The following is a 23,263-nucleotide window of genomic DNA, read 5'->3' as shown; positions in this document are numbered from 1 at the left end:
TTTTTTATCAGAAAACTAACTTGAATGTCGAAAAATCTTTCGCAGACACCTACCATTTGGTAAAAGATGAAAGAGGCTTAGAGGACCGGTACCCGAAAGTAAGAGTTCATGGAGTAAAAAGAAGACTTTACATTATACATTAGAACACCTAACAACCTAACATCTTCTTTAAGCTCAACTCCAATTGACACTCATAATATTGCCAGCTTGCGGGGTCTTAGATCTTAGATTTTAGTTTTAGGTTTTTCTGTTTTTCATCTAACTGTTTTAGCTTGTGCATGTTTTCGTTTTTTTGCTTTTTCCTTTTCTATATCATGATCTCACATGATAATTGTAAAGTAAGATTTTACCATTTACAGAAATAAAAGTCTTGCTTCTCTTAAGTCTTTTTTACGTCTTCTTGCTTCTAACTCTCATCCCTGTATCATCTTTTCTCTATCACGTTTGCATTGCTGTAGCTGAGTATCATGGAGGAGCATAGAACTTAACAATATAACGTGTTTGACATATGTTAATGAATTGATATAAATATTTTATCACTGACTCCTCTGGTGTTTCTATTTGAAAATATTTTAAGTTTTATTACTTTACGTTTAGTTTTAATGTCTTTATCTCTTTCAAAAGGAAAGGACAATTGGGTGGTTATATTCGAACTTTCTTTAGCAGAGAAGAAACGTAAGCTTTATTTAACGGGAATCAAATCTTTTTTGGTGGCAAGTCAAAGCAAATAAAACAGGATTCTACGAATTGCCAATTTCATATTATTGATTTCCTTCTCTCACATTTAAATTCAAGCATCTTTTATTATCTATTTTGAGTATATGCAATAAAACATATTGAGAAAATCAATATTTATTTCACATGTAAATTATTATCTATTTTATATTAGAATCTTTACGAAGTTATAATTAAATTATGTATGTAAATTTAATATTTTTTATATCGCATATTTAAATATTTCTACTCTTTTTTAATATTTTTATTTATTTTTTTATTTTTTTCGCATAAGAATGTTTAACTCTCAGTTTAAGTGTGTAATAATTTAAACCCTTAATTTACTTGGTAATATAAAAATTTATCTCCTTTATTCTCTTATTTCTAATTTTTGTTATGTATCTTCTTTGTCATCGTCTAACATATATTAAAGTTCAAAAGATAAAAGATTATGTTAAATTTTAATAATTATTAGTTGAATTTTTGTTTTTCTTTTGTGATTTCATTCAAGTAGTGTATTATAATTTTTATTAATATATAGAAAAAAAATTTCATTATAATTTAAAGAATGATAATAAAGAGACATTTAAAATACTTTTAAATTTGAGTACACAGTTTTTGTTTGTAATTTTTTAAAAGTATTTTTAAATTTTATCAACTTTGTTTCATTAATATTTGTAAATTTAATAAATCATTTCGTTCTCATAAAATTTTATTTGGCACTCGAATTTGAAATCTATAAAATTATAATTTCTTTATAAATATTTGATATTGAAGAAATGAGAATATGTTATTTTGATATTGAATATTTGATAATATTATATTTCCTCTATAAGAATTTTTTATAATTTTATAATAGTTAATTAATTAATATTAAAATACTAAGAAAACAAGTATGGACATGGACATAAGTATAGGGGTATACCCGTTACCCAGTCGAGATAGGGATGAGACAAAAATTCCATACCCATGTGTTTGGGTATACATATAGGGATTAATTTTTTCTTTTGGGATGAGTATGAGATAGCGAAATTCGTTTTCACTCCATCTCGTTATCATTCCTAGGCTTAGGTCTTAGGTCATGACAACTAGGCTCAAATTGAAGGTCAAGACAAATTAGTCTAAGTCCATGGTAAAGTCGAGTCATCTCGGGTTTAGACAAGTCGTCCCAAGTCTAGGATCGAAGGTCGAGATGACTTGTACCGATTCCACCGTCAAGAAGACTCGAGATGAGTTGGCCCGAGCCAAAAGTCAAGCTAAGTCAGCTTAAGATGAAGTTAAATTGTTTTTATAATAGAATTTTGTCTCAAATTTTTATAATAGAATTTTGTCTTAAAAGAGAAGTTAAATTGTTTTATCCAAAAAAATTAAGATATTACAATTATTTCACTCAAACAAGCTATTTAAAAAATGAAGAGAACTCAATTGTAAATATCTCAAATATCATATATTTCATTTTCTTGGAATTGTTAAAATTCCTTATCTAAACACAAGACAAGACAATGAGTCTTCATCCTTATATCTCATGTGTCTAATGTAATACTTAGACTCATGAGTTATCAATAATTAAAATACTCATTAATAATATAAACATTGAATGTGAAGTATGAGAAATTGTCTCATTTTTGTTCAAATTGTAAAGTGATTGGCCATGATCTATCTAATTGTAGACGATTACAATAAGATGCTAATGTAATTTTTGGTTGGAAGCAAAGAGTTGGAGCAAAAATACAATAACTTTATCGTCCTAACGTGGTTAGTGTCCAGGATAGGAATAAAGAATCTATAAGTTTGGTTTTAAAGCCTATGGAAGGGTATTGTGGAGCTTACTTTGGAGCCTATCGTGGAGCCCCTAATGGAGCTTGTTGAGGAGCCTATGGTTGAGCCTGTGGGGTCATCTGAAGTCAAACCATGATAATGTTTATATTGTGCATGAATTTTCTATTGTTAAGAATCTAGATGTTTTTATTAGTGGTAGTGTGCCAATGAATTTTGATTCATTGGCTGATATGTCTTCTTTGACTCCTATTGTCAATAGTTTGTAGAGTTTACAAAATCTCAATTCACTTCATAGTAATTCTGACACCGTTCTTAATTCTTTAACCTCTAAGGAAGCTCTTTTACGAAAGAATTGAAATTAGCTTCTAAATTGACTAACATGTTTGATGAGAGCTAAATTGACTAACATGTTTGATGAGAGGGGTGATTCTAATACAAAAGATATGATGAACCACTTTAAATTATAAGGAAACCAGGTAGGAGTAGGTAAAAAGAATTAAAATTAAACTTAAAAAACAAGAACTTTTGATAAGAAATAATGAGTTTTAACAATATTTTAGAATGTGAAAATGTTAACTCAAGATAAATCTTATATGCTGAGCGATTAACCGCATTAGTTTATAATTTTCCCTTGATGGATTTACTTTGTTTTTTTATGATAGATATTTTTGTCTATGTTTGTAATGTCTTTTTATCATAAATTTGACTTGATCTTTCATGTATTTTTTCTTTTTATAATAAAATTTTCATGTAATAAAAGTAATGAGTCTATTAAGAAAAATAATTAAAACATAATCTCTCTGCCAGTATATTTTAATAACAATTACGTCACCCTGTTAACAATTCAAACATAACTTTAAGAAGTTTTGCTACTCATTTAAAAGTCATACAGAAAATTATTTATATATGCTTTGAACTAAAGAAAAAAATAATTGCCATTGAAAATGGATATAGAAATTAAGTTCTATAGTTAACTATACTTTTTTTTATATACAAATGATAGTGATAAGATCACACATTTAGTTGCAGTTAAATTTTGTGGGTCTAATGAAAAAAATTTTATTTTAATAATTTTGTATTCATATAAATTATTTTATTTTATCTCTATTTTATTTGAAGAAATTTTAAAAACTTTAATAATTGAAAGTTGAACCTTTTCATGGATAAATAGCTAATATTAATTTATAAAAATTTAGTTAATGAGTTATTAACTAACAGAACAATTTAATGAGTTATTAAAAGCATTAACGCACGTTAAGTCTTTCATAGTTGGACAATAATCATTAATGATCAGAAAGTAATGTTATTTGTCATCATTCCCACATAAGTATCTGATTTTCATCTCCTACCCCCGCTGAAGAACAAATAAATAATAATGATAATAACAATCATAATAATATAATTATGCCATACATCCATACCTGAAATTATCTGCATAATCAAGTTTCTTCTGCTATTTTTCCTTATTTATAAAATGCTTAAATCAAATTTATGGAAAGCAAAAGGGGTATGGATATTCTTTATAGGAGAATAAAACGATATATTTATCAAAGTAAAGATTTTGACTAGATTCAAAGTAACTTGAAATGAATTTGGCAAAAATTAAAAACTGTGAGATTCAAGTCAAACAAACTAAATGTCAGATTTGAAATATATACTTTTGGATAAGATTAGTTTGATATCTTTCAACTTGTTTTCAAAATCAGATGACACTTTTGTTCAAACAAGAAATATTCAGTGATCTTATAGCTCATTATTAAATCTTTTTGTCTCACCCATTCATGAAATTAGTTAAGACTAGTAGGTGAACTGAACAAACAATCACTCCCTTTGAAAAAAAAAAAAGTTATCTTCATTTCACTCTTGTTTTTTTCTTCTTATGAGGCATTATTTTTCCCAGGAAATATGGTAGCGTGGACCATAAACCGTGCATCACCGTACCACGTCATCAGCGTGCATCTGCACTACCCCACTACTCCATTCAAAGAATTTGTTAAGATGACCTGAGGGAAGAACGAGGACAGAGTCAATTGCTTGTGTAGCAAGTGTGTGTGAATGAGAGCAACAATACAAGATTTGAGCCATATTTTATGGTTTCTTCGCCAAGAATTCAGATTTTCCATCTGGGTTGGTTCATTTTCGGCTCTTGGGGGGATTGAAATGTGATTTTGTGAATGCATTTCATATGCAATATTATATTGCAAGTCAACATGGCCATGTTGAACAATTCTAATACCACCACACAATCACAGAGCATCCAAATCCAAGCACAAGTTCCACAGCAAAGGCTTCCGTTCACAGTCCCCATCAAGGTTTTGTGTCTCTCTTTGTTATTTATGTTATCTTTAACTTCTTTTTGCCTCTTTCTTCTTCTTTTGGTGTTTCTTCTCAATCGAGTTTATCTGCTGCCGACACATCCATTTCTCATAGAAATCTGAGTTTGTACTATTGCTTGATAATCAACAGAAATCTCTCATGTAAATTACAGTTTACATGGACTGCATTTGTTACATATCACCTGGTTGAAAAAACTAAAGTCAACTTGGTCATTTCTGGTGCAGGCACAAGTTTCAAACTTTCCCGATAGAACAACGGTGGCGCGTCAAGCGGCAAGAAGGGTTTTCCAGATTCTGTTTTACTTGTATTTTTTCTTGGTTGCAGTCTTGGTGATTTTCCTTGTCATATATGGTCTTGTCTCTGACGCTCACACCCACCATTTCCACCCTCAGAAATGGTATCCCCCACTTCTAGCTTCAACAGCATGTGCTGGACTTGTTGGTTTCACATGGCAAGGCATCACTGCACGCCACTCCACAAGGGTAGTCAGGTTAGCATTTTGGCTGAGTCCCCTGCTAACATGCGCAATGGGAATTATGTTTATATGCATTGGCACTGCAGTGAGTCTGGCAGTTGGTGTACTTGCTTTGGTTTCTGCACTGATCCAATCCCTCTATGGTTGTTGGGCCAGTCCCAGATTTGAATATGGCACCAGAATCTTGTCAGTTTCCATAGCGTTTCCTCCAAACAAAACCCAGGGGCTAACCCTTTATTCAATCCTCATTGGACTGCTTTACTGCTGTTTCCTGGTGGCTGGGATTGGAGGAGCAAGAGCCATTGAAAACAGAACCAAACTATCAGCCTTTTTCATCTTCTTGATCTTGCTGAGCCTAGGATGGACTATGCAGTTTCTGAAGAACGCAATGTATATCACAATTTCAAGGGTCAAGTATATGGCTTTTTCTGGAGGAGTTGACATGGACACTAGAATTGCATTTTGTGACACAATCAAACACTTAACTGGATGTGTTTCCATGGGCTCGATCTTGGTTCCCATCATCGTGCTCTTCCGGGGTTTTGCACGAGCCACAAGTCTGGTTGGAGGAGATACAGATGAGTTCATGTTTTCCTGTGTCAGTTGCTATATGGGGATTGCATCTCTTCTTGTGATCCGTGGGAACCGATGGGGTTTTGTGCACGTTGGAGTTTATAACAAAGGGTTTGTGCAAGCATCTTCTGATACTTGGGAGATGTTCGTTAGAGTTGGATTGGTGGAACTCATAGACTTGGATCTCACTGGAGTATTCTGTTTCCTTAGTGGGGTTGGCACAGGTGCAATATGTAGTCTAGTTAGTGGAATTTGGAGTCTTGTAATGCATAAGAGCTATGCCACAGAAGTGTCCATTTATGCTTTCCTCATTGGCTATTTCATGGTAAGAACTATATAATCGATTGCAATATCATATACTAATTATCTTCTGCCTCACCCTTACCAAAATGCTATTGGCTAATGCAGTGTCGATTGGCCTTAGCATGGGCACAAGCTTGTGTTGCAGCTTACTATGTTGCCTACGCAGAAAATCCACAGAGCACTCATTTTGACTCCACTATTCCAGTACGCTTGGAGCAGCTTAACAGATCTCAAGCTCTGCAAATATTCAGAGCTGATAATTTCAGCTGAGGCTAAGAACAGTAAACCAAGTTAGCTCATTCAACCAAGTTAGCTCATTCAACCAAGTTAGCTCATTCAACCCAAGAATTGGAAGGGAAATTTTGTGTTGTATAGAATGGTTTCATTTGATTGTAGTCTTGAATTATGATAAATCTAAGTGATGGTTCTTTATACATATGCAATGATCAAGAGTTCCATTCAGTTAGTACTGATACGATAATCATAACTGATAGAGTACAACTGAAACAACAAAAACCATGTATCACATAAAACGTAAGAAAAATATATTTTTAATCCTTATATTTTTGTTTGTGAAACTTAATTTTGGTCCGTATATTATTAAATTGATGAATTATTTATTTGACTTTTTGAAAATAGTTGAACTTATTTTGATTCATAGCCGTAGTTCACGTATCATTCCAAAGCTTCTAGCGAAGGATTAATCTATGCTGGCACTGGAAAGAATCTAACTCAACCTCTAAATCGGCCCCTTTATGCGTAAGAAATAAATCAACCTATTTGAATACATAAGAATCAAAACCAGATTTGATGAAAAAATGTAAAAACCAAAAACAAGTTTTTCCCTGAAAAGAATCCATGCACCACAGGATTAATGTCTTTAATAAAGTAGCTCCACACAATTCTACAAATCAAAGGGGCATGAAACATTTTCCTTAAAGAAATAAATCAACTGTATGTATCTTTCATGTAAAAGTATTATTACAAGTAATCATCACTGTGAGCAAAATAAAGTGCCTCGAGGAATCGAATAATTAAGAATAAATATGACAGTCATCTGATCTGACCACAAGCTCATGCTTTAGGAATAGCAGAGATTTTTGTAAATATCTTATTTTTTTTCAGTCATCAAGACTCCTTGATTTACAAAACAATAAAAATAAAATGGTTACATGCAATATCAGCCAAAAGACTATATATTGGTGGTACAACAAAATTAAAAAAGGTCAGGACTTGATCATTTGGGTCCCAGATGACCTCGTCCGCCACATTCTGCACACATTATATTGCCTGTTCCCCCACAGCCTGCATGGACATAGTTGTAAAATAAAAACATATTCAAAAACAGTAATACAACTGCACAAGTCAATACATTTTTTCATGTAAAATAATAAGAACATGATTCCACAATCTGCAGTGTAGGATCACAGCTGCACGTGGTGCAGAAAGCTAACAGCAGCAGAAAACGTTTCCACCAATAAAGATACTATGCATCACACATTTAGATTATGATGGTTATGATTTTTGCAAATGCAACCCATTTAATCTAGCAATTAGTGGAGTGTTACATCAAATTTGAGCCACAAAAAAAAAATGTTTTAGTTTAAGTCAAACTAATTCTACATGCCAAAAAAAGATTTAAAAATTTGCAAACTTGTTTCATTCAAAGTCCTCATAGAAGACCAAACTCCAGTTGTTCATCTAGGCAAGCCATAATAAAAGGTTAAGCTAAAATTGTCCAACTAAAAAATCAAGGAAGTTCCATCAGAGAACAGCTTCTACGCATAAGGGACAAACACAAAAATGCTACTGGTAACAATACCACATAACTAAAACACAGAAAATACAGTTTAAACATGAGTAAGGTGTAGGAGGTCCTGCAGCAAGTACATACTAAAGAAGTTTGCAAGAACAGGAAAAAGAATATACCTAAGCAACGAACTTTAACAATTATGCCCTGGCTTTCCAATATGGAATCAACATATAGACCAGAACCAGCACAAGTGACACAAAGCACAGCACCTTTGGCCTCGCAATCAGTGCATCGGGGATTGTTACCAATAGATTTCTCTTCCAAAGATAGCCCAATAGGCTTCTCAATTATTTCTTCTGGAATAGCTTTATCATAACAAAACAGAGATTCAAGATTACTTCTGCGTTTGTTATCATCTGCCTTCAAACTTGACACAGACTGAAATATAAGGAACTAGTTAGCTGAGACATCCATTCACACCAAACTTCTGCATAAGTAATATGAAAAAAGCTCTCCAATATCGTTGAACATCCATCCAAGGAAAACAGCGCCTTATAATCCCCCATCAGAAAAATTATCCAGCTCTTTTAACATATTAATCCTTCCTGGCCTTTTATATAGACGCATGAGAGAATTTTATCTATAATTATAAAACACATTAAGACATTTAAGCTTTGCTTAGTAGGCAAAAAAATATCAAAAAGTGTTGGAGATAAGTCCAGTTTCTCAGTAGAGAAGGATGCACAGATCCTATTAAACAAAAGGAACAAAGTATTTTACAAAAAGATACTCCCTTCCCCTATAACAACCTAAAAACACTGATAAAACCATAGAAAATAATTCCAAAACAATTAAAATACTACAGTTGTCCACAAGGTAAAACCGAATATTAGGGGCCCGTTCATATAAAAGATTGAACAATCACCAACCAATAAGTAATATGCAACACAATCAATGAGGCAAAATGAATCAAATTTCTCTAATATAAACTTATAAACCTCATTTTTTTCAAAAACTTCCTTACTTAACTTTTCTATAAGTTGTTAAGGTGAATAAGTTGATTTCAATTTAAGATTTTGATTCATTTTATTTTTACCTTAAAGTCATTTCGTTTTTGCTTCTGTATGTGTTCATAGAGATTTTTTTCTAAGTTAACTCCATAATATGCAAGGCCAGAAAATACTAGACCATGCTCAACATAATGAAACTACCCGATCAAGGTGTTGTCAAGGATGTTGAGGACCGTGTATATCTGAATTTCAAACACGGAAAACTCCAAGAAAGTGTTCTGATCTTAGGTTAAGCAACACTAGTTTTTGTTCCCTTTTTGGTCAAAACGAAAGCATCATTATAAATCACATCACACGTCAACTCAGACAGTGATTGAAAATATCAATTACAACAGAGAAGGAAGGGAATTGTTCTCAAAGTACAAACAGATCAAGGTCATGACATAACATGATATGACTAACTAGTAATTTAATCAGCATACATTCGGCAATATACAAGAAGGCAAATACTAAACTTTCAAAAGCGAAAAATAAATAAAAAAGTGCAAAGAAGCAATTTAAAAAATAAATAAATGCACACAACACAAATAAATGTGAAGAAAGTCCTTTGCTTAGTAACACACTAAGACACAAAAATAATTTTTTCTACCTAAGAGAAATGTAGCAAGGGATAACCGTTAACCAATGCATATAATAACAATACTAGGGCCAATTTGAGCCATTATTCCCAGTCATTAGGATCTTAAAAACAAACCACTAAAGAAAAAGAAAAACTAACATCTGTTCTATCCTAAAGTCATTCTTAATAAAAAAAAACCATTTATGTCTTTCATGTATGAATATGTTTTTAATAGCTATTTTATCATTACAAAGTATCACTGGATTTTTGGTACAGAAAGGAATTTAACATCATTGTCAAGTTTTCTAAACAACTTTCATTATCAAAATCGATCAACAAAAAACTGCTTAAGAATAAAAAAATAAAAGAAAAAAGATGACCGACCGGACGCGAAGAGCAGCTAGAGACAGAACCATTTGAGGAAACGACATGGATTTTGGTTTCACATCCTTTGAATTTGGACCTGAAATTGACGGTGGCAATCTTCTTGGAACCTGCAACCTTCGCCACTGAAGCATTTGGGCAAAGAAAAATTTTTGAGGTGGCTACTTGCATAGAAGCTGAATCCATCGGTGCCGAATGAACATGCAAAGCTCAAATGGTTCAAGCAACACTCTTCATCGTACAAATCGCTTGTTTCATCAATTGGGTCTCGAAGTTCACGACGCGGGTCCATGGGTCGTGGAATACCCGAATTCTACGTCCGAGCTTGAATTCGGATTCAGCTTACGGACTTAGTGAGGCCCATTTATTTTACAGATAACGGGCTTGGAGCCTAGTCGTTAAGAAAATTGAAAGTTTTTTCTTCCAACACTTCCACAATTACTAACTTTATAGCCCAAGGTTTTAGGGATGTGAAGTTTCCGTCTTGATACAAGGACTTTTTTGGAAAGTGCACAATCTAAGCGACTCTCATTTTTGACTCGTGTATTGAAAACGAAAGATCAGTTGATTGTTAAAATAATATATAGCTGTATACACGACATAATTTAATTCTTTTAAACAAATTTTAAAAAGTATAAAAAATTTCTATATATTTATTTATCTTAAAATAAATAGTAGAAATTAAAAACAATTATTTTTAATTTTTAGAATAATGAATAAATAAATACTTTTCATATTCAAGTAAAACTTTAAGCTGACAAAACTAACGAAAACTCACAAGAAAAGAAAGTTTCCAAAATTATTGATACGAATGTTTTGGTCAATGAGACTTATACAATTGACTTACTACTCATGGAATTAAAAATAAAACAATTCAATTCAATATAAAATAAAATCATAAATTTTGTAATCTAATTATACTTATTATATTAGTGAATTATAAATCCTCTCATTTAAACTTATTTTATTCTTCTAATTCTACTCAACTTTAATCACAACAACAAAAATAATATTACAAAAGTAATAAGTAAAAATATAAAGTATTAACTTTAAAAAATAAAAAAAATATAAAAATCATTTAAGTGTTATTAAATAAAATTTTCATCTAAAAACAAAATGCATCAATTTACATAATTAACTAAAAATAATAAAGAAATAAAATAGAAGCAGTAAAAGGTTCATTTAAGTTCTCATTCAGATAAGTTAATTAATTTGTTTTACATTAAAAAAAACAATATTTTTTCATTCTGAAGGAAATGCAATCCGTAGTTAATGGTGTTGAGATGAACTGACGCGTTGTGTTTGGTTATAGGATTAGGACGTCTTTCAAACACCCATTTGGGAAAGCGTGTTTTGACTTTTCCACAATTACGGAAGCTTAGTCCCCAAACGCAACCACTCCTCTATTATTTTATGGTGAGTGGTAATAAAGAGATTTTTCTTTTATTCTTTAAATTATTGTTTTATTTAAATTTAACTAAATTTTTAAATTTAACTTTTTTTTTTAATTTAACAATTTTTTAAATTAAATAAATAAAAATAATCTATAAAATAATAAAAGTAATAAAAATATTTTTATTATTAGAAAAACAAGTGAATACACCCCGTCATAATAATAATAATAGAACTATTTTATATTTATTTGATGTTTTTATCCAACGATAACACATATATTGTATGTGATGTTATTAAGCTTTTTTTAATTTAAATTAATTTTTCCTCTTTCTTCAACTAAAAATGTTGATTTGAAAGGAAGAAAAAGAAATAAGAAATTGAGAGAAAGAGTGATGAGACCGTGAGAGTGAGAAACAAACGACTTTCTTTCTTAATTGCTACGTTTTTCTTGCATTCTCTTATCTTCATTAATTATCATGTCAACAACAATTGACCCTTCATTCATACAATATGGTTGCATTATTCGCAACAGTTTTTAGTGAATACGTAAAATAATTTAAGGTATCATTAAAAAAAATAATGATAATAATAATGCTTAGTTGTATTTCTACTATGAGATATCAGAATTTGTATAGTTTTGAAGCTTTTTGTCGTTTACAATTTATCTTAATTTCATGGAAAAGCATTCATTTTGTTGTTCACAAACACCATCACCACTCTAATTATAAATATTTGTTAAAATATTTTTGAAGTAATTGAAGTTTAAATATTTTGAGTTGAGAAACTTGAAAAATTATATTGTATTTGACAAGTGGATTATACAAGTAGTAAAATAAGATATTAGTGAACTTTTAAACAAAAGAGCTAAAATAAGTAAAAAAGAAGAAGAAGCAAACACTAGAAATCTAAAGTTTTTAGATTTCACTAAACAATATTTTATATTCTAACTTGATACTTAACTAAATATTTCATTTCAACAATAAAATTAATCATCAAACTCATATCAAACCCTTAGTTGAAAAGACTCAAAATTCCTTTATTATATCTTTATTATATTATAATATCATAATATCTTCTGTCTATGCTATTAAAGTAACTTGTTTTTATTCAATAAAAAAAAAGTTAGTAACTAATAAAGTATGACTGATATTAAAAAAAAAGTACAGGATGGAAGTACACAAAAGAAGTTAAAACATTAAATATACTCCTAGTTAATAGTTAAGTTAACATAATACTCTTTAGAACAAAATATTAAGTTGTAAGATGGTCGAGAGGGGTTCCCTAATTGGAACTTATCCTTGTGTTCTTTGTTTTCAATTGGTTGGAGGGGTTTCAATCATTTCAAAGGTGAATGTTTCGTCAGGATTGACTGAAGCACGACCTTGTCAGGCCTCAATAGCTTATCCTCTTTTAAGACTCGCGTTTTTGTCAGGCTTCATTTGTTAGGTCTTGCCAAACCTCAATAATTTGACCTAACCAAACCTCAACAGCTCGACCTTGTTCCAGCCTCCACATCTCGACATCTTTTAGGCCTCCAGCTGGGCCCTAACATCTGTCGATCTTGCTTAAGTCTCAAGCACGAACTTGTCAAGCTTGAACAACTTGTCCTCTTTTAGGACTCCAACACGTCTTTGTCTTACCTCAATAGCTCAGCCTTGCCAAACCTCAACAGGTCGGCCTTACTAGGCCTCAATAACTCGACCTTGTTCAAGCCTCCACATATCAGCATTGTTAAGGCCTACAACTGGTCAATATTCCTATAATTGCTTTGATAAATTCTTATATGATCATGCTCTAATATAATAGCTAAACATATAGCATGTAGTTTTAATATAATGCTCTGATCAATATTTATTTCACTTTTATTCTTTCTATGATACCTATTTCGTGTTGGCATAAGTATTTTTTTAAACATTAAAAAGGGGAAGGTTATTAAGACAAGATCATCTAATAATCCTTGTTTTCAAGTTTGACATTAATGCCTAATGAAATAACATCTATTAAAAAAGAACCATCTAGGATGACATACTAAACGATATACATGTATAAACAAATCCTAAATGCTTATGTTACTTTAAACATATTTCGCATAAATGCTATAGTACACGTATCAAGCTAAACATTAATCAGAAGTGATTTAAAATACTTGTTTGTTTAACTCAGGAGAGTTAAACGAAATAGTCAGTTGGACCATTTGATATTAGGAGTGGTTATACTCGTTGTAAATCATGAGTGATTAAACTCGTTGTAATCTTTTCAAACATTAGAGGAACCCCTTAATATTTTTTAAGGGAGAACTGGACTAAGATTAGAGTGAACTAGTATAAAAACAAATATCCTTCCTTATTATCTTTTTAAAGACTTTCTACACGCTTATAAAAATCGTTAGGTGTTCAATAATATTTACAAACCGCCTGACTCCTACAAATAACATCTAACACTAAATTGCGAAAAGAATTTTAACCTTTATTCAAACAAGTTGGCAATTCTCACTTTACTATTGATTACTAGGCAAGTGTTAGTATTTTTTAAATCTCCTAAGACATTCTTGTTGGGTGGCTGGTTGCTTGTTGAGTGAGAAGAAGGGAAAATATTTTAAAATAAAATATGTTTTAATTTTTAAGATGAAAATGCATGATATTTGTTGGTTGAGTAGAATCAAAGCTTATATCATAATCTACTAAGAGGTTACAGGAATTCAATAGATCTTGGGCTTATGCCATATTCTACTAAGAATTGTTTGTTATAATTATTTTATGTGATGTGAATTGTAGTTATTTCTAAGAAGAAAATACCATCACTACAAAAAATCGTGTAAATTATGTTATTTTTGTATATTACAACGGTTTGAACCACCACAATTTTTGTGTATGGGGACTCTAAGCGAGATTATCCTAACTCTACTTGTTACCAAACTCACATAGAGAAAGATCTTTAGTTAATGAGAATCAATTTATATTCTTGCATCTAGAGTGTGGTGTGTAAAAGAATTATATCACACAGGTGTTCAAACTCCCCTTATCATATGAGAAGGACGTGATTCGTGAAAATTTATATGACAAGTGTAAAACTTGTCTAATTCAATGCATAAATCTTGGAATATATGTTGACAATAGTAATTACTATTTTATTAATTGGAAGTTTACTTAGTTAGTGAATGATGAATATGATATTAAAGTGCAAAAAGTTCAAAAATATTTTGTTTATAAATGATTATGTTTTTTCAAGACATGCTAGTTTACCTCTGTTGTTGGATGTGATTTTCATTTGCCATGTGTATTACACAAAAGTAAAGAATAATATATATGGGAATACTTAGCAACGAGTGGTTGAGAGTTGTCTGCAACTTTGTGTAGATATATGTGTATATGTATATAATGCGTTTAAATTTCTCTTGATGATTGTAATTTTTATTTTGAAAATTTTTATTCAAAAGGAACTAAAACCATAATTATAACTATATGAATTATATGCATGGTGTGAGATGATTAGTTGAAGTAACGAGTAGTAATGTGACGGTTAGGTAAAGGAGTTACATTTGTCGTCTTATATTTTTTATTAAATGATACATATTGAGTTTTGTGATACTATTATAATTGTATTATATTTTCGAGATATGATAATGAATAACTAAATAGTTAAATACTTTTTTTCTGAATTTTAACGTAAAATTGAAATTCATCTATAATACATTTTATTTTTTAAACTTTAAAAATAAATTATTTATGTTAATATTTAAATTGTTTATACTATCAAACATGTTTTTACTTTACTTGTTAGTTATCAAAAAAAAATTTAATGTAATCAAATTAAAAAAATTATATTTATTCACTTTTAAAATTTGAAGTCCAAAATGTATAAAATTTTCGAATAATAATAAATTTTAATTTCATGTAAAAGTTCAAAAAATAAAAACATATGCATAACTAAATTTTAAACTTTCTCTTCGTAGTTGGTAACTAATAATAGTCTATATATTAGTTTTATTTGGAGTATAATGAATCCGTGTAAGTACATAAATTGTGGAAGTTTAAAGTGTAAGGACTTGGATTTGAGTCAGCAAAAAGGGGATGACAAGTGGCAAAGGATGAGAGGTTGAGTACTTTAAAATAAAATTACATTAGTTTGGAAACAGTGGGTTTTAACTCATTCCTCTTGTCTGAGAAACCATTCCCCTTCCAGCAAGCTCTCTCCTCCTCCTACATCTTCTCCCTTTCCATCCTTCACACTGAACCATTAAAATCTTGATTAGGTGCTGCCCCAACGATCACAAAGTAGCGGGTGTTGCTCTTAGTCGGTCAATTTTCCCAAATCTGAACCGGTAAGAAAACCCCCTTTCTCATGTGCCCTAGGGTTGTAAGCATGTGATTGAACTTGGTGCATGCAACCCATTTCGTTTTCTTCCATAATCTAGCTTCTATTTGGTGCTAAGATTCGTTTTCTATCATCAATTGATGATTTATAGGTGATTCTAACCTTTTGAAAGTGCAAGCAAGTGGTCTAGGGTTCCTACTTGAGCTTGGTTGTCTACACTAGAGGTAAGGGGAGCTAGTTCTCGTTTTGATTTTACTGTATGACGTGATTGCATGATGATTTTCAAATTTGTATGTTGTTGGAAGCAAAATTTTTAATTTTGCTAACTTGAAATGCATGTATGGAAGTGTGAGTGCTACGTGAATGTGGTGATTGATGGATATGAACTGTTTGGGATGATTTTGAGTGATGAATTATGTATGTTGAAACTGTTTTGGTGTGTAAAATCTGTTGTGGTGTTGATAGGAAGGAAAATCAAGTGTCTTAGGGTCACTTTTTGGTCATTTTAGAGGAAGTGAGGTAGGGATTTTGAGTAAATGAAGGCTGCAGTGTTCCTGGACTGTTTGGGCAGCCTAGACAAGTCCATTGTGACTTGTTAGAAGCATAACAGTAGTTGAAAACAGGTTCCAAGTAGTGGAATCGAATTTGGGTCTCTAAGTTGTTGAAATTAGTGTTTTGGAGCTGAAAGTGAACTTTAATCACTTAAAAATGGTAGTAGAAATGTTTAGAATCATTTGGATAAGTTTAATTAAGTCTAAAACGAGAATTAAGAGTCTAAGAAGTTGAGAAAAGTGGTTAGAAATGGTCAAGGGAGGTGCTGATACCAGTCTGCAGAATTCTGAGAATTCTGCAGAATTAAATTCTGCAGAACGCGCAAACTGAGCGTTCGTCCATGCCGGAGCTGAACGCTCGGCCATGCATGTGCTGAGGGACGTTCGGTCTTATACCCCAGTAGCAAGTGTTAGCGTTCGGTCATGAGGCTTGATATTGAAGCGTTCGTCCATGGAACGCTTGCATTAACAGCGCTCGTCCCAATAGTGCTCGACTAAGAGTAACAGCGTTCGTCCATGACAATGTGTTAGTGATTAGCGTTCGTCCTTGTCTGGGGACGTTCGGTCAAATGTTGGGGTAATTAGTGTTCGTCCTTATCTGGGGAGCGTTCGGTCTTAGGAGATGATAGTAACAGCGTTCGTCCATATAGGGGTCGTCCATGTACTTTTGACGTTCGTCCATATAGGGGTCGTCCATGTGCTTTTGACGTTCGTCCATATAGGGGTCGTCCATGTGCTTTTGACGTTCGTCCACATAGGGGTCGTCCAATGGTGTTAGGACGTTCGTCCAAACAGTGTCCGCCCAAGGACTTTTGGACGCTCGTCCAAACAGTGTTCGTCCAGTGATAATTTCTTTTATGCTTTCTCTCATTCCAGTAAGCTTTGTTAATTAAATATTTCGGTTACAATTTATGAATGCATCTTCATGTGATCCAGATTGGTTGAAAGTGTATGATTATAAGTGGTTTATGATGTACATTGTTGATCCAAAAGGAATATTATGAGATTTAAAATGGTCGGATTGAATCGGAAATTAGATCTCTCGGTGAGATCAGTTAGTGTATTGAATGAATGTAAGAGGCTTCCATACGGGGGTTATCCCTAACACTCCAACGGTCTTTCATTCTCACTTAGAGAGGATTGACGCGTGTGGTGGGAGTAGTGGGAGGTCCTAGGGTAGACGCTATCACTGGAGGTCTATTCCGCGGTAACGGATTAGCCTTGTGTATGGTCGGGTGGAACCCCTCGGCAATGGCTTTGCAAAGCAGTAGAGGCCATCACAAGTGCACAACCCGCCCCAGCTCTACATACATTCTATGTCCGGACGTGTCTAGAGTCTTAACATGATAGGATACTTGTCTTGATGAGTTTTATTAAATAAATGCTTACGTTTATGATGACTTATGTGTATGGATATTCTGGTAAATGCTAGATTGGTAGAAAATGAATTGTATGATTGTTTGAGATCTAGCTCACCCTTGCATTTGTGTGTGTTGCATGTGTTTGCTTTCCCTCTTGCGATGATCATCCAATCCTTTGGATGTGAGCAGTAGGTGATGATGTACCCTTGGAGCAAGCGTTGGAGAATGAGGGAGACCCAGCTCCTAGTGCTTAGGATTTCTTCTAGCTATGATGTTCAATAGCTTTTTATTTTGAAAAACTTCTAGCCTTCATTTTAGCATGATTTGTATTTTGGAGAATTATGAACTTGTACTTAAGTTTTAAAACTTCCCAGCCAGACTTGGATAACTGTACTCCTTAATCCTATCTATGGTGTACTCTTAACTGCTTTCTATTATTATAATCGATACATTCTACATATATACTTTGTTATATATTTTGGGATGTCACATTTATGGTATCAGAGCAGTTTTTATCCTTAAAGAACCTGTAGGGTGTGTGCATCCTTTGTTTGTGCTTATGTGCCTTAATTGTACGGAAGCATTCTAAATTCTTGAGTAAGACTAATTGTTTTACTCTCTGCTCTTAAACAGAATATGGCACCTAGGCTTCCTCCTCCTCCCCCACAGGCCGATCCGCCTGACTCTAATCAGATGCTGAATGAGGTGCTGCAAGCATTACAGCAACAGAATGCTAATTTGGTGCAACAGAATACCATTGCACTACAAAACCTGGAAGCTGCTAGGATGTCGGCTGAGAATGCTAGAGTGGCATCTGAGAACACTCAAAGACAGCTCATTGAAGTGTTGACTAGCGGCAGGGCCACTCCAGGTGCTTCTTCCTCTGCTACTCCTGCCCAGGAGTGGAGTCTGGAGAGTTTTCTCCAACATCATCCAGCCCGATTCACTGGGAAATGTAGCCCTGATGAAGCGGACCATTGGTTTAGGGACATGGAGAGAATCTATGAGGCTAAGGGGTGTCCTGATGAGAGGAAGCTGGCCTACACTCAGTATCTGTTGACCGGGGAAGCTGGCCACTGGTGGAGCAGTACACGGTTGATCTTGGAGGGAGCTAGAACCCCTATCACATGGGACTTATTTAAGAGGAAGTTCTATAGGGAATACTTCCCTGACACTCTTAGATATGCTAAAGAAGTGGAGTTTTTGGAGCTAGTGCAGGGGAATATGTCGGTATCTGAGTATACTGACCGCTTCAAACATCTTCTTAGATTTAACACCATGACAGTGGATGAAGAGTGGCAATGCCGCAAGTTTGAAAACGGGTTGCGTGGCGACATCAAGCTCTTGGTGAGAGGTCATCGTCTGAGGGAGTTTCCAGCTCTTGTGGAGATGGCTAGGGATATGGAGAAGACAAAGAAAGAAGCTGAGGGATACTCGAGCCGTCAGGCCCAGCCCCTGAGGGTTGGGGGACCAGCCATGTCTAGAGGCGGGTCCAGTTCCAGGAAGACACCATACTCCAGATCTTCTCCTTCTCGTAGTTCTGGAGGATCTTCTCAGCCTTCCGTTCAGCCGAGCCAGTCCTCATCTCAGAGTGGCGTGAGATGCTATGGATGTGGCGGTTCGCACTACTTGTCTTCATGTCCCCAGAGGACTAATTTTCGGAGGTGCAACCGATGCCACAAGGAGGGCCACTATGAGCGTGATTGCCCTTTGGGTAGGAGAGCTACTTCCCAGCCACAGCATGCAGGGAGATCTCAGCACAGAGGTGGCATCAGACCTCAGGCCACTGGACGTGTTTATGCACTGACAGGGACAGAAGCAGCTAGCTCAGGTGATTTGATTTTCGGTACATGTGTATTGGGTGGTAGATCTTGCATGGTGTTGTTTGACTCTGGAGCGACACACTCATTTGTGTCTGAGACTTGTGCTAGAGAGTTGGGGTTACCAGTGAGAGAGCTACAGTATGACTTGACTGTATCTACTCCTACTTCTGGGATAGTGAAGACATCTACAGTTTGTGTTAGATGTTCAGTAGTGGTTGAGGGGCGTCAGTACAAGGTAAACTTGATATGTTTGCCTTTGCAGGGTTTGGATGTCATCCTAGGGATGGATTGGCTGTCTGTCAATCGTATTCTCATTGATTGTGGAGAGAAGAAGCTAGTATTTCCCAATGAGGAGGATTACACACCTCTGACTCTTGGTGTGTTGAGGCAAGACCTAATAGAAGGTGCATGTTGTTTCCTGATACTATCACACATGGAAGTAAAGCAAGGAGATGCTGACGTAGACCTCTCGGTAGTCAGTGAATTTCTAGATGTGTTTCCTGAGGAGATTCCTGGCTTACCTCCTCCAAGAGAGGTAGAGTTTTCTATAGACCTTGTATCTGGAGCAGGGCCTATCTCTATAGCCCCATATCGCATGGCGCCAGCCGAATTGGCCGAATTGAAAAAGCAGATTGAAGAGTTGTTGGAGAAACAGTTCATCCGGCCTAGTGTTTCTCCTTGGGGTGCGCCGGTATTACTGGTAAAGAAGAAGGATGGCAGTTCGAGATTGTGTGTGGATTACAGGCAACTTAACAAATTAACCATCAAGAATAAGTACCCTTTGCCTAGAATTGATGATCTGATGGACCAGCTACATGGGGCAGTTGTGTTTTCCAAGATTGATCTACGGTCCGGCTATCACCAAATATTAGTTAAGGCTGATGATGTTCAGAAGACAGCCTTTAGATCCAGATATGGCCATTACGAGTATGTGGTCATGCCCTTTGGTGTGACTAATGCCCCTGCCATATTCATGGATTACATGAATAGGATTTTTCGACCTTTCCTAGATAAATTCGTTGTCGTCTTCATAGATGACATTCTAATATATTCTAAGAGTGAAGAAGAACACGCCGATCATCTTAGAACAGTGCTGAGGATATTGAGAGAAAGAAAGTTGTATGCCAAGCTCTCAAAATGTGAGTTCTGGATGAGAGAAGTGCAGTTCCTTGGTCATATTATATCAGCTGATGGGATTTCTGTAGATCCGGCCAAGGTTCAAGCCGTGTTGCAATGGGAAAGACCAAAGTCAGTCACTGAGGTCAGAAGCTTTGTTGGGTTAGCAGGCTACTACCGTCGCTTCATTGAAGATTTCTCTAAGATTGTAGCCCCTTTGACACAGCTAACTAGGAAAGACACTCCATTTGCATGGACAGACCGTTGTGAGGCTAGCTTTCAGGAGTTGAAGCAGAGATTGACTAGCGCTCCTGTATTGGCCATTCCTGACACAAGTAAACCTTTTGAGGTTTTCTGTGATGCTTCCTATCAGGGATTAGGATGTGTCTTGATGCAAGAAAGAAGAGTTGTTGCATATGCCTCAAGACAACTAAAGATTCATGAGAGAAACTACCCTACACATGACTTGGAATTAGCTGCAGTGGTGTTTGCTCTCAAGATATGGAGACATTATTTGTATGGAGCTCAATTTCAGGTGTTCAGTGATCACAAGAGCCTGAAGTATCTCTTTGATCAGAAGGAGCTTAATATGAGACAGAGAAGGTGGATGGAATTCTTGAAGGATTACGATTTTGACCTTCTTTATCATCCCGGGAAGGCAAATGTAGTTGCTGATGCCTTAAGCAGAAAGTCAGTACATGTTTCTGCATTGATGGTTAAAGAGTTGGAGCTAGTTGAGAGCTTCAGTGATTTAAAGCTGGATGTAGAATTTGAACCTGATGGCATTAGATGTTGCAAATTGGTTATATCAAGTAGTATCTTTGAAAGAATTAAGGAGGGACAACTAGTAGACCCCGAGCTTCAGAAGTCAAGGGCTTTAATTGGTAAAGAACAAGGAAAAGATTTTAACACTGGGACAGACGGTCTTCTACGATTCAGAGGAAGAACATGTATACCAAATGATGGAGAGCTGAAAAGAGTGATTTTAGAAGAAGGACATCGCAGTCGTTTTAGCATGCATCCCGGCATGACTAAAATGTACCAGGACCTCAAGGAGTCATTTTGGTGGTCAGGAATGAAAAGTGATATAGCTAAATTTGTTTCCTCTTGCCTTACCTGTCAGAAGGCTAAGATAGAACACCAGAGGCCAGGTGGTATGTTACAACAACCTGAGGTTCCTGAGTGGAAATGGGACAGCATTGCCATGGATTTCGTAACCCATTTGCCACACACTGTCAGAAAGCATGATGCCATCTGGGTAATAGTTGATAGATTGACCAAGAGTGCCCACTTCTTGGCAATTAATTTGAAGATGTCTATGCAGAAGTTAGCTCAGTTGTACATCAAGGAAATAGTTAGATTGCATGGTGTGCCTTCCAGCATCATATCGGACAGAGACCCCCGCTTCACTTCGCGTTTCTGGCAGACTTTACAGAATGAGATGGGCAGTAAACTCCAGATGAGTTCTGCTTACCACCCTCAGACTGATGGTCAGTCAGAACGGACTATACAGTCATTGGAGGATTTGCTTAGGACGTGTGTACTTGATCATCTGGGAGTCTGGGATGAAGTGCTGCCATTGGTGGAGTTCACATATAATAACAGCTTTCAAACCAGTATTGGAATGGCACCGTTCGAAGCTCTGTATGGGAGGCGCTGCAGGACACCTTTATGCTGGTTCCAGGATGGGGAGTTTGTGTTGACTGGGCCAGAAATAGTGCAACAAACGACTGAGAAAGTGAGAGTAATTCAAGAGAGGATGAGAGCCTCACAGAGTAGGCAGAAATCATATGCTGACAGGAGACGCAGGCCTTTGGAGTTCGAGGCCGATGACCATGTGTTTATCCGTGTGACACCTACTACTAGAGTAGGGAGGGCTATCCGTGCCAAGAAGCTTTCTCCCAGATACCTTGGGCCATATCAGATTACTAGACGCATCGGACCAGTCGCATATGAGATAGCTATGCCGCCCCAGCTAGCTAATCTCCATCCAGTCTTTCATGTTTCTCAGCTTCGGAAGTATGTCCCCGACCCTTCTCATGTGTTGGAAGCTGACACTGTACGAGTCAAGGAAGATCTCTCTATAGAGATGCAACCGGTCAAAGTAGATGAGAGGCTATCCAAACGACCAGATGGGAAAGCTACCAGACTGATCAAAGTCATTTGGGACAGTAGAACCGGCGATTCTACCTGGGAGAAAGAGGAAGAGATGAAGAAGTCATATCCTCACTTGTTTTCTGGTAAGTCCTAATTTTCGAGGACGAAAATTCTTGTTGTTGGGGAGAATGTAAGGACTTGGATTTGAGTCAGCAAAAAGGGGATGACAAGTGGCAAAGGATGAGAGGTTGAGTACTTTAAAATAAAATTACATTAGTTTGGAAACAGTGGGTTTTAACTCATTCCTCTTGTCTGAGAAACCATTCCCCTTCCAGCAAGCTCTCTCCTCCTCCTACATCTTCTCCCTTTCCATCCTTCACACTGAACCATTAAAATCTTGATTAGGTGCTGCCCCAACGATCACAAAGTAGCGGGTGTTGCTCTTAGTCGGTCAATTTTCCCAAATCTGAACCGGTAAGAAAACCCCCTTTCTCATGTGCCCTAGGGTTGTAAGCATGTGATTGAACTTGGTGCATGCAACCCATTTCGTTTTCTTCCATAATCTAGCTTCTATTTGGTGCTAAGATTCGTTTTCTATCATCAATTGATGATTTATAGGTGATTCTAACCTTTTGAAAGTGCAAGCAAGTGGTCTAGGG

The 23,263-nt window shown here is 35.1% G+C and overlaps 2 protein-coding genes and 1 long non-coding RNA gene across 3 annotated transcripts; 2 read left to right on the top strand and 1 right to left on the bottom strand.

Moving 5' to 3' along the window:
- The first annotated feature begins 4,229 nt into the window (after positions 1 to 4,229).
- Positions 4,230 to 6,617, top strand: LOC124835543 (uncharacterized). Its single transcript, XM_047310483.2, has 3 exons — positions 4,230 to 4,805; positions 5,055 to 6,203; positions 6,287 to 6,617. Exons 1-3 carry the CDS (start codon positions 4,668 to 4,670, stop codon positions 6,449 to 6,451), a joined length of 1,452 nt encoding a protein of 483 aa, XP_047166439.1. The 5' UTR covers positions 4,230 to 4,667; the 3' UTR covers positions 6,452 to 6,617.
- Positions 6,618 to 7,181: 564 nt separating this feature from the next.
- On the bottom strand, positions 7,182 to 10,187 carry LOC124835544 (DnaJ/Hsp40 cysteine-rich domain superfamily protein). The gene is made up of 3 exons (XM_047310484.2): positions 9,948 to 10,187; positions 8,111 to 8,372; positions 7,182 to 7,486 (listed from the first exon to the last, which is right to left on the bottom strand). The coding sequence occupies exons 1-3, from the start codon at positions 10,131 to 10,133 to the stop codon at positions 7,419 to 7,421; spliced, it is 516 nt and encodes a 171-aa protein (XP_047166440.1). The 5' UTR covers positions 10,134 to 10,187; the 3' UTR covers positions 7,182 to 7,418.
- Positions 10,188 to 22,403: 12,216 nt separating this feature from the next.
- On the top strand, positions 22,404 to 23,263 carry LOC148197885 (uncharacterized). The gene is made up of 3 exons (XR_015786597.1): positions 22,404 to 22,747; positions 23,010 to 23,078; positions 23,223 to 23,263. It is a non-coding gene; the product is annotated as an uncharacterized LOC148197885 (long non-coding RNA).

The sequence above is a fragment of the Vigna umbellata genome, chromosome 5, assembly GCF_029865625.1.
Source record: "Vigna umbellata cultivar VRB3 chromosome 5, Vumbellata_1.0, whole genome shotgun sequence".
NCBI lineage: Eukaryota > Viridiplantae > Streptophyta > Magnoliopsida > Fabales > Fabaceae > Vigna > Vigna umbellata.
The sequence above is the reverse complement of the archived record's forward strand: the minus strand, read 5'-3'. Positions and strand labels throughout refer to the sequence as shown.